The sequence below is a fragment of the Leptodactylus fuscus genome, chromosome 1, assembly GCF_031893055.1.
Source record: "Leptodactylus fuscus isolate aLepFus1 chromosome 1, aLepFus1.hap2, whole genome shotgun sequence".
NCBI classification, from domain to species: Eukaryota; Metazoa; Chordata; class Amphibia; order Anura; family Leptodactylidae; genus Leptodactylus; species Leptodactylus fuscus.
Window position 1 is genome coordinate 268,705,881 of NC_134265.1, and position 15,555 is coordinate 268,721,435.

At 43.1% G+C, this 15,555-nt stretch overlaps 1 protein-coding gene across 1 annotated transcript in view; it reads left to right on the forward strand.

Annotated features, from left to right (window-relative positions):
- The first annotated feature begins 2,105 nt into the window (after positions 1-2,105).
- Positions 2,106-15,555, forward strand: part of FAT4 (FAT atypical cadherin 4) — a 200,842-nt gene continuing 187,392 nt past the window's right edge. Inside the window, exon 1 of the mRNA XM_075287307.1 lies at positions 2,106-7,802. Within this exon, the coding sequence (XP_075143408.1) occupies positions 2,622-7,802 (5,181 nt within the window). The 5' untranslated portion in view covers positions 2,106-2,621. The remainder of the gene's footprint in view (positions 7,803-15,555) is intronic.

The window sequence follows — 15,555 nt, forward strand, 5'->3', positions numbered from 1 at the left end:
TAAAGTGGAGATGGTACTCACTGCAGTGCAGCTGCTACATTGCTCAGCTGATCTATGTGGGTCCTGGATGTCAGAACCCCACCAATCTAACATTGATAATATAGTCCCAGAAATCTCCTTTAGGCTGAGGTCCCACATTGCAGAAATACAGCTTATTTTGTTGCAGATTTTGTTGCGTTTTTGGAGCCAAAGGCAAGAATGGCTACAAAGGGAATGGGAAATATCTAGGAATGTATTATATATCTACCTTCTGCTCAATCCACTCCTGGATTTGACTTAAAAAACGAAAAAAGCTGCATTTCCGCAACGTGGGGCGTAGCCTTAAGCCTGAGGCCACATGGGATGGACATAGGACGTGCTCCACTGAAAGCCATTAGAGCAAAAAAATACACCTTAAATCGGATAGCTTTGCTGTGGCACATCTGCAGGAATTGCTGTAAGGACTTATTTACATGTCTGCATTTGGCATGTCTTTGTGAAAAATGAATGGATGTCTGTGTGTGCCCATAAAATCAATGTGTGCACATGCAGTCCATGATTTAAGCCCTAAGGCTCCGTTCCCACGGAATAATGCGCCACTCATTCTGACACGTAAACACGTGTCATAGTAAGGCGATTCAAAACAGATCCCACTGACTTCAATGGGTGCCGGCTTACGCGAGCTACACATTGAAATCAATGGGAGGCTTTGTAACCCATTGATTTCAATTTGTAGCGCGCGTAAGCCAGCACCCATTGAAGTCAATGGGATCTGTTTTGAAGTGCCTCACTCAGACGTGTGTTTATGTGTCAGAATGAGCGGCGTGTTACTCTGTGGGAACAAAGCCTTAGTCACACACAGCTTTCAACTTTTAAAGCTGCAGGTAAAAACTGCAGCAGTAATTAACGTAGTGTAAAACCCAAAGCGCAGGTTGTGTTGCAGGTTTTGTCTTTTTTTTGCAGCAGCAGCATGTGGATGAGATTTGCAGAAATGTCCTCCACTATGTTACTCTGTATGTCTCCATAACCTAAATGACTCTCTGGTTTTACAGAATTTACCTTAAAGTTTATAGGTTATATAGTGGGAAATTTTGCACAGGAATTCCTTATCAATTATCAATTAATTGCTGTTAGTGAATGGACGTATATAAAGCATATTATTATAGCCTGTCCAGGTAAACTAAACTGCCTGAATGCCAGACCAATGCAGCACTGGAACTATAGCACACTGTCAGGACAAGAGCATTGTCTATACACTCCATAGATAGTATATACAGGATACATTTTATATCTGCATACATTATCTATACTGGATACATTGTATAGACACATCCATTATCTATACTGGATACATTATACCGGATAGACTGTATATACTGGCTACACTGTATAAACTGCATACTTTATCTATACTGGGTATTATTGCCTATATTGGATAGATGATATATACTGCATAGACTGACTTTGCTGGATACATTATATATACTGAATACATTATCTATACAGCATAGATTGTCTATACTAGACAGTATACACTACATTCATACTATACTGTCCATTGCATCCACCCCCCGGCTGTGTAGAGTAATACAAGGTGTAGATCGGGATCTCAGCTACATCACAACTTCTCATCCCAATATTGTATATGGAACAGAAACAAATGTATACATATTTAATAAAATGGAGAATCCTGTCCTACATCTTTCTCCCTCCATTCCCCTGTGTATACCAGTGCCCTGGTACCTGGGTAACAAAGCAGCCTGCCTGCTCCATCCTGCCCGCCGCCCGGCTCCCTCCATCCTGCTCAGCTACCTCCCGCCCGGCTCCATCGTGGCTGCTGCCCGGCTCCCTCCCTCCTGCCCGGCTCCCTCCATCCATCCTGCCTGCCCAGCTAACGGTTTCTCCCCGGCCGGTCCTCGCTCCACCTCGGTGCCTCCCTTGGCGGCGGCCAATCCCGGGGAGGAGGGGGTCGCAGTGGCAGCGGGTGAGGGGCTGCCCCTCCAGTAGCTGCTGCCCAATGGTGGGCTCCGGAGGAGGTTCTGGAAGTGACAAGCGTGTGGCTGGGCGGGGCGGAGGTCTCAGGGAGGGAGGGGGAGGCTGAGGCAGAAGCCTGGCTGAAGTGAACAGGGATCAATGAGACAAGAAAGTTTTTTTGTTCCAGGGACGGCAGTAGGAGCCAGTTGTGCTGCACCGAGCCCGGTCCCAGCAGCTATGCCCGGTGCCATGCTATAGGGCACTGGATTCCAGGAGGATGCGCTGGGGATTTGGCATCTTCTCCGGGATGCAGATCAGTACAGGGGTTTCTATGCGGACAATACAAGAGGCATCTGCCAAGGAGACCATCTGAAGGCTCTGGGCAGTGTTTGGGCATCATACATCTGTACTGCAGCAGATCTGGATGGACCAGGCTTCTACAAGGAGCTCCACATTGCCTGACTAGTAAAGGTGCCTGGATGCTGATCTGAGATGGTGCTGACTACAAGTGACTGCAGTGCGGGATGTGTGAGTGTACTCAGCTCCTGGATCCACAACTGAACTCATCATCCCATGCACTTCTTACATCTAGTGCTGTCAAGGAGGAGCTGCTAAGTTTTCGGAGCTAACAATCCTGTGCATTGCTTTCCCCTGAACACAGTAAGTGGATGGTTTTAGCACCTTTGCAATACTCTGCATGGACTTGCATGTGCAACATGAGTCCCCTGTGTGTGTGGACACTTAACCTACATGAACTGATGCATTTCATAGTCTACTTTCTGTTGCTATCTATGCCTGGAGCATTCGGCAGCTCCCAACCTCGCCAGATATTTCAAGTTCTGGAGGAACAACCACCAGGGACATATGTAGGCACCATCAGCACTAAACCAGGGTTTACCTACAGACTTAGTGAATCGCATGCACTGTTTAGCATTAATTCCTCCTCTGGCTCCATATACACCACCTCAACCATAGACCGCGAGGGTCTTGCCAATGATGTTATCAATTTGGTTGTTCTCTCAAGTCAACCGACATATCCAACTGAAGTTCGGATTACTGTCCTGGATATCAATGACAATTCACCTGTGTTCCCTGATCCCTCCATTGTAGTGTCTTTTAAAGAGGACACACAAGGAGGAAGGCAAGTTATACTGGACACTGCTACAGATTCTGATGCTGGTACCAATGGTGTGGACCACCGCTCTTACCGTATTGTGTCAGGAAATCAGGATGGGCGCTTCAAATTGGGAATTACAGTTAACCCAAGTGGGGATGGTGCTTTTCTTCATTTAATGTCACAAGGACCATTAGACAGAGAGACTGTTCCATGTTATTATTTGGTGGTGGAAGTTGAAGACAAAGGTACACCCAAAAAAGTCGGCCACTTACAAGTGAATGTAACAGTGCAGGATATTAATGACAACCCACCAATGTTTAGTAGCTCTCAATACCGAGCTAGAATTGAAGAGGATGCCCCTGTAGGTTCAAGTGTTCTTAAAGTGGAGGCTACAGACAGGGATGAAGGGGATAATGCTGCAATCATATACCAACTAGCGGAAGGAACCCCTTTTCAGATTGATCCAGAAAGTGGACTTGTTACCATAAGGGAGCCATTGGACTATGAAAGTCAACAACAATATACATTAAGTATTGAGGCTAAAGATCTTGGCACCCCACCACTAACTGGCCGTGCAGAAGCAATTGTTTCCTTAATTGATGTTAATGATAATGATCCTGTTGTAAAATTCCGCTATTTTCCTGCCAACTCTCGTTATGCTTCAGTTGATGAGAACGCTCAGGTTGGTACAGTGGTCGCCCTACTTACTGTCACGGACTCAGACTCACCTGCTGCAAATGGAAATGTCACAGTGGCTATATTGGGAGGAAATGAACAGCGCCACTTTGAAGTACAGACTTTAAAGGTGCCCAACCTAAGCCTTATCAAAGTAGCAAGCGCACTGGACAGGGAGCGCATACCTTCTTACAACTTGACTGTTAGCGTGTCAGATCAGGGTCTTCCTAGGCCAAGATCATCTGTGGCTAGCCTTGTCATCTATGTGAATGATATAAATGATCATCCTCCAGTCTTCCAAGAGCCACAAAGTACAGTGGAAATCAATGAGGACTTACCGCCTGGATCTTATATCTGTGGAGTTTCAGCAACAGATGGGGATACCGGCCTTAATGCCAACCTACGATATTCAATTGTATCTGGAAATAAGCTGGGCTGGTTCTCTATTAGTGAAAACAGTGGACTGGTGACCAGTATATCTGCTTTAGACCGGGAAACGGCTGCACAATTACTACTTAATATCAGCGCACGTGATCAAGGCCCTCAACCAAAAACAAGTTATGCTACTCTACTTGTTAACCTCTTGGATGTAAATGACCAAAGGCCCACCTTCACAGGCCTTCAAGCAGATAACCAGCAGTCGGTCTCCATACCAGAAAATTCTATTATAGGAACTGAGCTCATCACTCTAAAGGCCACAGATGGGGATCTTGGGAGCAACGGCACTATCCGTTTCTACCTTGATTCTGACAACCCAAGCCCATGTCAAGCATTTTTTCGTTTGGACCCTTTGTCTGGCCTACTTAGTACCCGAGCAGACCTGGACAGGGAGCATCAAGAAAACTGCACGTTGGCTGTACTGGCTACTGACCTAGGAATCCCACCACTTTCTTCCTCTGCTAAAATCTCTGTGTCTTTATTGGATGTAAATGACAATAGTCCTGTTTTCTATCCTGTGCAGTACTTTGCCAACATTCAAGAGAATGAGCCACCAGCAAGTTTTGTTGTTTCTGTCACTGCCGCTGATCCTGACTTGGGTGCAAATGGCACAGTTAAATATTCCATTAAAGTCGGAGATACATCTAAATTTCAGATTAATGCTGATACAGGGGCTATTACTACAAAAGCTGCATTGGACAGAGAAGAAAAAACAACCTACCAGCTAAAAATCGTTGCCACCGATGGAGGAGGCCTACAATCTCACAACCATGCCATTGTTACCATCACTGTGTTAGACACCCAGGACAATCCACCAGCCTTCACCCAGGACACATATACTTTTGTTATGTTTGAAAACGTGCCTTCAGGATATAATGTTGGAACAGTCACAGCAACCACTATGGATCTCAATACAAATATCACATACCTTATAACTACAGGGGACCAAAAGGGGATCTTCACCATAGATAAACACAGTGGTCTAATCATGACAGTAGGAATGGTGGATAGAGAAGAACAGGGCTTTTACCACCTTAAGGTTGTGGCCACTGGTGGAGCAGTAACTGGAGAAGCAGTTGTTAATATCACAGTGAAAGACTTAAATGACAATGCCCCCCACTTTCTGCATGCAGTGGAAAGTGTAAATGTGGTAGAAAATTGGAAGGCAGGTCACATTATCTTTCGTGCTAAGGCCATTGATCCAGATGAAGGTGTTAATGGCAGGATTGCTTACAGCTTGAAGCAGAACCCTTTAAGCTTGTTTCAGGTGGATGAAGTCAGTGGTGCGGTGAGCATCACTGGAGTTCTAGATGTTGGTGCTGGATCATACCAAGTAGAAATTTTGGCATCAGATATGGGTGTTCCTCAGCTCTCTTCCACTTTCATATTAACTGTCTCTGTACACGATGTCAATGATAACCCTCCTGTTTTTGACCAGATTTCATATGAAGTTACCCTGTTAGAATCTGAACCAGTTAATTCAAGATTTTTTAAAGTGCATGCTTCTGACAAAGATTCTGGGGCCAATGGGGAAATCACATATCACATAACAGATGGCAATGTGGGGGATGCATTTGGTATATTCCCTGATGGGCAGTTATATGTGAAGAGTGAACTGGACAGAGAAGTTAAAGATATATATGTTTTACTTATTACTGCTTCAGACCGAGCTGTAGAGCCCCTTAGAGCCACAGTCAATGTCACCATCATTCTGGAGGATGTCAATGACAATAGACCGCTATTTAACAGCACAAACTATGTCTTCTATTTTGAAGAGGAGCAGAGAGCTGGCACATTTGTTGGTAAAGTCTTTGCTGTAGATAGGGACTTTGGTTCCAATGGTGACATAATGTATGCATTTGAAACCATGCAACCTGATTTTGAATTGAATACAATTACAGGGGACATATCGAGCACCCATCAGTTTGACAGAGAGACTCTCATGAGGCAAAGGGGAGCAGCAACGTTTACTATTAAAGTGGTCTCAACGGACTTAGGTTTACCAAAACCACTGAAAGACCAAGCCACTGTGCAGATTTACATAAAAGACATCAATGATAATGCTCCCAAGTTCTCCAAAGACCTCTACCAAGCCAGTATATCAGAATTGGCAGAAAACATGACCCCAGTGTTACGTGTCTCTTCTTCTGATGTAGATGAGGGAAGTAATGGGTTAATAAGCTATTCTATTATTAAAGGCAATGAGGAAAATCACTTTTCTATTGATGGCAGCACAGGTCAGGTATCACTTGTAGGGAAGCTGGACTATGAAGCCACAGCTGCCTATTCTCTTATCATCCAAGGTGTTGATACTGGGAATATCCCTTTAAGCTCAACATGCACCTTAAGTATTGATGTACTTGATGAGAACGATAACACACCTTCTTTCCCTAGGTCTGCCCTGTTTGTAGATGTTTTAGAGAATATGAGGGTTGGAGAACTGGTGTCTTCTGTTGCAGCGACAGACTCTGACTCTGGGGACAATGCCGATATTCACTATAGTATTACAGGGACTAATAACCATGGAACCTTTAGCATTAGCCCCAATACCGGAAGCATCTTCCTGGCTAAGAAGTTGGATTTTGAAACCCAATCATTATATAAGTTAAACATTACGGCTAAAGATAATGGCAGGCCTCCCCGCTCATCTACCATGTCAGTGGTCATACAAGTCAGAGATTTCAATGACAACCCACCCAGCTTCCCAGATGGAGACATCTTCAAAACTGTAACAGAGAATGTCCCTATTGGTACATCCATCTTGACGGTGACTGCTACTGATCCTGATGCAGACATCAATGGGAAACTGAACTATGCTATAATCCATCAAAAACCAAGGGGAAGTCACTTTGTGATAGATGAGGTGCGGGGCATAATTTTCACTAATGCAGAAATTGACCGAGAATTCTCCAATCTTTTTGAACTCACTGTTAGAGCCAGTGACCAGGCTGTACCCATAGAGAGCCGAAAAAATGCCCTGAAAAATGTAACTATATTGGTTAATGATCTTAATGACAACGTTCCCACCTTTGTGTCACAGAATGCCTTTGCTGCAGATCCTACTATGGTCATTGGCTCTGTCCTGACCACAGTTACCGCTATTGACCCAGATGAAGGCCCCAATGGAGAGATAGAATACGAAATTGTGAATGGAGACACTGAAACTTTTATTGTGGACCGTTACAGTGGGGACTTGAGGGTGGCATCGGCAATGGTACCATCACATCTCATTTACAACCTTATCGTGGCTGCCACTGACTTAGGACTGGAAAGAAAGAGAACTACAACGGAATTGACCATTATTCTGCAAGGGACTGATGGCCCGGTATTTTCCCAGCCAAAATATATAACCATTGTAAAAGAAGGAGAGCCTGTTGGTACAAATGTTCTATCTATTGAGGCATCTAGTGCACGAGGCTCAGAGACTACACTGGAATATTTCATTGTCTCTGTCAGATGTGAAGGAAAAACTGTTGGACGTTTATTCACCATTGGGCGCAATACAGGTGTCATTCAAACTGCAGCCGTGCTGGACAGGGAGCGTGGAGCCAAGCTTTACTTGCTGGATGTGTATGCCATTGAGAAAGAAAGCAGTTTTCCCAGGACTCAGAAAGCTGAGGTAAGATTTTTTTGTCTCACTCTATTGTATCCTATATGTACTTGTTTATGTTGCTCAGAAGGTATTATGTGTTTTATTACTATATACAGCCTATCCAAGACTGTGCTTAAGTCGCTGTATTGAGAACTTGAGGGCTCTAATATCCCTTAAGTGGTGAAATATTTTATGTAGGTAAGAAGTGAGATTGGTGGGTGGTGAGCAGCTCCGTAGGACACCTGCTAAACCTTCTGCTGTTCTATGGTTATTATATAATATATATGTATTTTATTGCTAGGTAGCGTTTTAGTTGTACAATTCTTTGAACATCTATTTGCAAATTATTGTAGTTTTCGAAATCATTTTCTGGCTGTTCAGACTTTCTTTGGAAGCTGCACCTATTATCGCCTCCATTATGGTCTCCCCACCCTTCTGTTTTGCATGGCCAACCATGATTTTAGAGTACAGAACAGTTCCCACTATGTAATGCCAATAACTAGGCACATTGGCTGTTCAAGAGGACAAAGAAGCTGTTGGACTAACTACCTCTGTGGGGTATGATGCTTTTCACAGACAGATAGAACAGGAATGTCTGAACAGAAGTGTTAACATCTTGACAGATGATGACAGGACAACGATTCATAATTCCTGGTCACCATCTATGTGACACAAACTACGACAGTTTTACTTATGTACCACATGCTATTTATAATATTGGTGTCTTCATATGTGATAGAGGAACTCCAGGGCTCCCCGTAGGCACCCGGGTCCTAGATTTAATTCTAACTCTGCAACCCCTATAGATATGGATCAGAATATCACTCAATGCAGAGCAGCTATAAGGCCTGTGACATGTTATGTGCCCAGATATAGCCATTGGAGATAGTGGTTAACCTTTGTGTGTTATAGGGCATGTCTTCATTTATAAACAGGATGGCACCGAAGGTTTCCAGTTCAGTTTAGCAACTTTTCTGCTGCTTTGTGATGCCAGCTATCTACCTAAGCACTGAATAAAGCTCTGGAAAGTTGTGTGACCTTAAACCAAACACAAGATGATGTTCTTTATACTTACTGAAGACATTTTCAGAGGGCTCTCTCGCTGGCATACTCTGTGTTTCAGTGCAACTCTTCTCCTCTAAGTGAGGAGCTCAGGTTTCCAGCCAATGCTAAAGTCTTTTTGGTCGCAGTAGCCTGAGAAATGTTCTTTTGCTTACAGAGCCTTTCTACATGCGAGTTATGGCTTTTACTTGTAAGCACAAGTCTTACCTCAAATGAAAAACAAATGTTTTACTAGTCAAGCATTTTAAGATCTTTAGTTTGAGGGTAAAGTTGATGTTTGCATGGCTTCTTCCCTTACATTTCAGACAAGTAATAACCTTACTGGGAGATTCCAGTGGAACTGCGTACACATTTCAGAATACACTAGACAGATGTAGCCGCTGTTATTAATAACTGTACCCCTAGAGAACTTGACCAAACAGGGGCGCAGATTATTACTATTCATTGATACAGACACACATAATGGACTAGAAGCAGCTTAGCTTCAGGAATGGTTTTATGAGTAGAGAGTTTTTTTATGGTTTTTATACTTTCACACAGTATAGCAATAGTAATGATGGTATTAAAAAGTCTAATATGATGGATAGCAGATTATAAGATATTGAGCCCTCCCCCTTAAGACTCAGTTCAGACCTGAGTAATATGACCGCAAAACCCAAACATCCTGTGGTGGAATTTGGATTATTTTCCAACCTTTTCACCCTTTCCAATATCACTGCAGAACTAGGCTGACTGACATTCAGTAGTCCAGAAAAGCTGGGGAGTCTTTCTTAATCATTGTATTAGGAAATTCTGCCATCAGCCTACTGACTAAGCAGAGTCTACCATCTACAGTGAGCTAGAAAGCTGCCATCTTCAGAGAATGAGCTAGGTATTCTCTGGCTTTGGATAACAGTCTGAAGATGGTAACTTACTAGGAGCAGTACCAAGTAGGGCTCACAATGTAAATTCCCTATCGGTATGGATTGTGAAAGGAAACTGGAGGATGCCCAATCAAACACAGGGAGAACGTACAAACTCCTTGCAGATGTTGTCCTCGGCTGGATTCGAACTCAGGACTCCAGTGCTGTAAGGCTACAATGCTATCCACTGAGTCATAGAATTCAGCAGGTCTACCCCTAATACAATGATTTAGAAAAACAATTGTTTTTGCATTCTGCAGTCATTTATGAAATTGGCAGTGCATTGTAAAGTGGACCTGTCATTTTCTTAAAGGTGTTTCCAGGATTCGAAAAACATAGCTTCTCTTCTCCAAAAACAGCACCAAACATGTTAATAGGTAGTGTGTGGCACGACAGCACAGCTCCATTGATATGAATGGAGCTTAGTTGCAATACCACATACAACCTGTGGACAGGTGTGGCACTGTTTATGGAAGACAGCAGCCATGTTTTCCTAATCCTGGACAACCCCTTAACATGACTGCTATAAATCCTAAAAGAGAGGGGTAGAAGCACTTAGCAGAGCCTTGTGTCTTATTGGCTCTGATCACTTTTGCTCACTTCTCACGTGTGCTACAGTCTCAGAGAGATCTGCGCAACTCCCTTGTAAGGAAATAAGAATGGCTTTGTTGCCTATAGCAACCAATTAGAACTCAGCTTTCATTTCATACAATGCTGTGGAATAATAAAAGCTGTGCTCTGATTGGTTGCTATCTGTAACAAAGACAATTTTACTGTTAGGATATTTGCACATGGTGGTCCAGAAAGGAGTTTGAGGTTGACTTCTGCCCCGAATTCCTCTACACTTTCCACCCCTCTGGCTTTCACTTACTGAGGCTCAGATGAATGGGCCTAATCACTGGCGCTGCCGATTCTGCAGCAAGATCGGGCAGGAGGCTTATTTTTTCACCATTCTGCTTACATCTCCACTTCCCATGAAATACAATAGGAGGAAGGTTCAGGGCAAATTTTGGTGCTAATTTTGAAGTGAAATTCATCTCAAAATCAGGATCAAATTCTGCTGTGTGAACATACGTTTAGAAAGTTAGTCCATACACCGCTCATTCAACTCCCCAAGGAAAGCCGCACACAGCCAGTGAGAACCGAAGGGGACAGGACTCAGCTAAGCACCTCTGCCTCTCTGTTATAAAATGAGTCAGACCTTCATATCAAACTAGGGCGATTCTGTATACCCATATATGACATATTAGGGTGCATTCACACGGAGTAACGTGCCGCGTGATGTGGCACGTGTGCGGCGTGTGAGACTTTGCGCGCCGTAAAAGCTCCCATTGATTTCAATGGTAGCCTGGATCGTATACGCCGCGTTATTTTGCGGCCCTGATTTTGCGGCTACTAGAACAATTTTGTCAGTAGACATTTCCAAAGTGTACAGTGTGGCATCATACTGCAGCGAGGCAGATAAGGCGTGGGAAGTCAGTACCGTATACCTAATGGCACAGTCTCCGGTTTTGGTCCGCTGTGTTTTCATGGACTGAATCTGCCACAAATGTATTCACAGACATAAATATTATTATACACTGGGATCACTTACTCATGTTTTCTTCTTCTTTTTTTTACAAAATACTATATATATATTATATGTATTGTTTGTGATGAGAGTAACCTCTTACTATTACGACCAGGAAGACAATTTTGTGCCAAGTACGCTGTTTATTTCATTACACAAATTAGATTTAAGTGTAATTTTGTAGTCTGCAATGATCAGCATTAGACACTCACCAGTGATCGCATTCTCCAAATAGCCGTCCTAATGGATTCATTATGTGTTGGTTGTTTTTATGTGTTATCTGTTAGTGTGTATATTACTGTATTGGTAATGGTCTGTTCAGTACATTCATTGTTTACACTCGGTAGATTATCCTTTATTTGTGTATCTAAAAATAATAATTACTAGTAAAATAACAGAATATTCTGTCTTACTGTCACAATATCAGGAGTCATTATTTGTGTGGCTGTCAGATATTTCCCTTTAGGTTTTCTCCCCATCTGAGACCCCCGTCCCTCACACTTATCCTCTGTGAACTGTAGCGTACAGTATACTTATTACCAAGAGGTTAGTCCGCCTCAGTATTGTCCCATTTTCAGTGCAGGTATACAGCAGTTGCGTAGATCTCCTTTTGTGACCACATGTATTACAAGAAGTACGAAAGATTGGTTGACCCTATTTCTGCCGTCCTAACAACCTCAGCATAATAGGTACAGTGGGGCAAAAAAGTATTTAGTCAGTCACCAATAGTGCAAGTTCCACCACTTAAAAAGATGAGAGGCGTCTGTAATTTACATCATAGGTAGACCTCAACGATGAGAGACAAAATGAGAAAACAAATCCAGAAAATCACATTGTATGATTTTGTAAGAATTTATTTGCAAATTATGGTGGAAAATAAGTATTTGGTTGGTAACAAAATTTCATCTCAATACTTTGTTATATATCCTTTGTTGGCAATGACAGAGGTCAAACGTTTTCTGTAAGTCTTCACAAGGTTGGCATACACTGTTGTTGGTATGTTGGCCCATTCCTCCATGCAGATCTCCTCTAGAGCAGTGATGTTTTGGGGCTGTCGCTTGGCAACACGGACTTTCAACTCCCTCCAAAGGTTTTCTATAGGGTTGAGATCTGGAGACAGGCTAGGCCACTCCAGGACCTTGAAATGCTTCTTACAAAGCCACTCCTTCGTTGCCCTGGCGGTGTGCTTTGGATTATTGTCATGTTGAAAGACCCAGCCACGTTTCATCTTCAATGCCCTTGCTGATGGAAGGAGGTTTGCACTCAAAATCTCACGATACATGGCCCCATTCATTCTTTCATGTACCCGGATCAGTCATCCTGGCCCCTTTGCAGAGAAACAGCCCCAAAGCATGATGTTTCCACCCCCATGCTTTACAGTAGGTATGGTGTTTGATGGATGCAACTCAGTATTCTTTTTCCTCCAAACACGAAAAGTTGTGTTTCTACCAAACAGTTCCAGTTTGGTTTCATCAGACCATAGGACATTCTCCCAATACTCTTCTGGATCACCCAAATGCTCTCTAGCAAACTTCAGACGGGCCCGGACATGTACTGGCTTAAGCAGTGGGACACGTCTGGCACTGCAGGATCTGAGTCCCTGGCGGCGTAGTGTGTTACTGATGGTAGGCTTTGTAACATTGGTCCCAGCTCTCTGCAGTTCATTTACTAGGTCCCCTCGCGTGGTTCTGGGATTTTTGCTCACCGTTCTTGTGACCATTTTGACCCCACGGGGTGAGATTTTGCGTGGAGCCCCAAATCGAGGGAGATTATCAGTGGTCTTGTATGTCTTCCATTTTCTAATTATTGCTCCCACAGTTGATTTCTTCAATCCAAGCTGGTTGCCTATTGCAGATTCAGTCTTCCCAGCCTGGTGCAGGGCTACAATTTTGTTTCTGGTGTCCTTTGACAGCTCTTTGGTCTTCACCATAGTGGAGTTTGGAGTCTGACTGTTTGAGGGTGTGCACAGGTGTCTTTTTATACTGATAACAAGTTTAAACAGGTGCCATTACTACAGGTAATGAGTGGAGGAAAGAGGAGACTCTTAAAGAAGAAGTTACAGGTCTGTGAGAGCCAGAAATCTTGATTGTTTGTAGGTGACCAAATACTTATTTTCCACCATAATTTGCAAATAAATTCTTACAAAATCAGACAATGTGATTTTCTGGATTTGTTTTCTCATTTTGTCTCTCATAGTTGAGGTCTACCTATGATGTAAATTACAGACGCCTCTCATCTTTTTAAGTGGTGGAACTTGCACTATTGGTGACTGACTAAATACTTTTTTGCCCCACTGTATATTTCTCGGTATTTCTATGCCTAATCTTATCCTCTGCTATTTGGGATGATCCCTGTCACCTTATGTCTGAGCCTAATGTGCATTTTTTTCTCTTAACCATCTGTTTATAGATAGCCATACGATTATATTAGATCTGCCATAGACTGTATATAAGTGGCTGCCTAGGGAGGCCTCTAGCAGGAGAATGGTCAGGGCTTCCTTTTGTAATAAAATAGAGAACAAGAGGAAACCAGGCTCTTCCTGTTGAATTGTTCAATAATTTTTTATTGTTGCAATGACAAAAGATCATTTTTTATTCTACAAGCTTTTGCCTAGTAGTTTGAGTCTTTTTCTGCAGTGGGTATCGCAGTAGGATATCAGTTCTCAGTGCTGACCCTCGTACCGTAACGCTGGGCTTCCCTCCAGTCTTTACAGTACTGGCATGTCCAGCTGATGGGTTGTTGCTAGGTAACTCATTAGTTCCCACTCCGCAGATCTTGTTGGCACTCTACCCTCTGAAGTTTAATAAACCCACTGGACATACTTGAGATGCCATTGTTGATTAATTGCATCCTTGCCATTCTGTATCTGCCAGCTGATATGCTAAGTGCCCGTGTTCTCACTGCTGTACCTCATACTGACATTTCAAATCCATAAAACCTACTTTTCTGTTATCTATTATCTTTTTTTGTGCTTTTACTTGTTCCCTATGCTCTGTTTATATGAAGTGAACTATAGAATTTGTGGGGCAAACATAGAAATACTGCAGGTTACAAACAACACTATGGTTTGTACATTTGCCTTTTATTTTCTTTTGACAACAACCAAATGGACACGGTGACATGGTATATGTTTGTGACATGCATAGATATGACATGCATGCTCAGCAGAACTAAACATGTATGTTACTGGGGGATATCTATGGGTGAAATGTATGGACAGTCAAAGCTATTACTCTAAGGTACATTCTAAGCACCTGGTAGGAGCACCTGAAAGACTTGTCCCACCCGAGCCGGTCATTCTGCTGCTTGAAGCATCTGAAATGTAATGTCATGCTGATATACAATAGATCATTCCATGTCATACATTGGTTGTGCCTCACCAAAGCTATGGAGCCTTATTAGGCGTCATTAGAATATTGAACACTCTCCCCTTATTGCCACCAGTTTGCACTTTGATACTATATATGGGGACCATGCAGTTGTCAGTTTTAGATGTTGCAGAAAAGAAGTTTTAAAGTTTTGGGAATGCTCAGGGTGGGAGGCAAGCTTAAAGAGGACCTTTCATATCCTCAGGCACATGCGGTTTTACATACTGAAGAAAGCCAGAAATTCAGCGTACTGTCAGATTTCCCGTTATGTGCCCGGGGGCTGGAGATATCAATGCCGTTATAACAGTACACATTCATAGCCCTGTATTGTCACAGGGGGCGTTCCTTACCGCCCAGCCATGATGCTAAGCTGTGAAGAACACCCCCCCTTGACTGTACTTATCCATAGACTATTACTGAGGGGCGTTCCTCACAGCTTAGCATCAGCGCTGGGCAGTAAGCAATGCCCCCTCTGACAGTACAGGGCTATGGAGGAGTACTGTCAGGAGGGGCATTCCTCATAGCCCAGCTAGACTGTCAGGAACGCCCTTCTGACAGTGGGCAGTGATCGGTAACGGCACTGATATCTCTTGCTTTGGCGTGCATAACGGGAAAGCCGACAGTGCGCTGAATTCAGTGCACTATCAGCTTTCTAGAGGTATATAAAACTGTATGTCTCTGACGATATGAAAGGTCCTCTTTAAAGTTTTCTGAGGATGAACACCAGGAAGAAACCGCTTTTCACGTTTTTTTTTCATCTTTCATTGGGTCCTGAATACTTCCATTTTAGAATCTACCATATCAGTTTTCAACAGTCTCATCACCCCATTGTGCTTGGATTATTTGTAGACTCATATGTAACTAGATAAATGAGAATT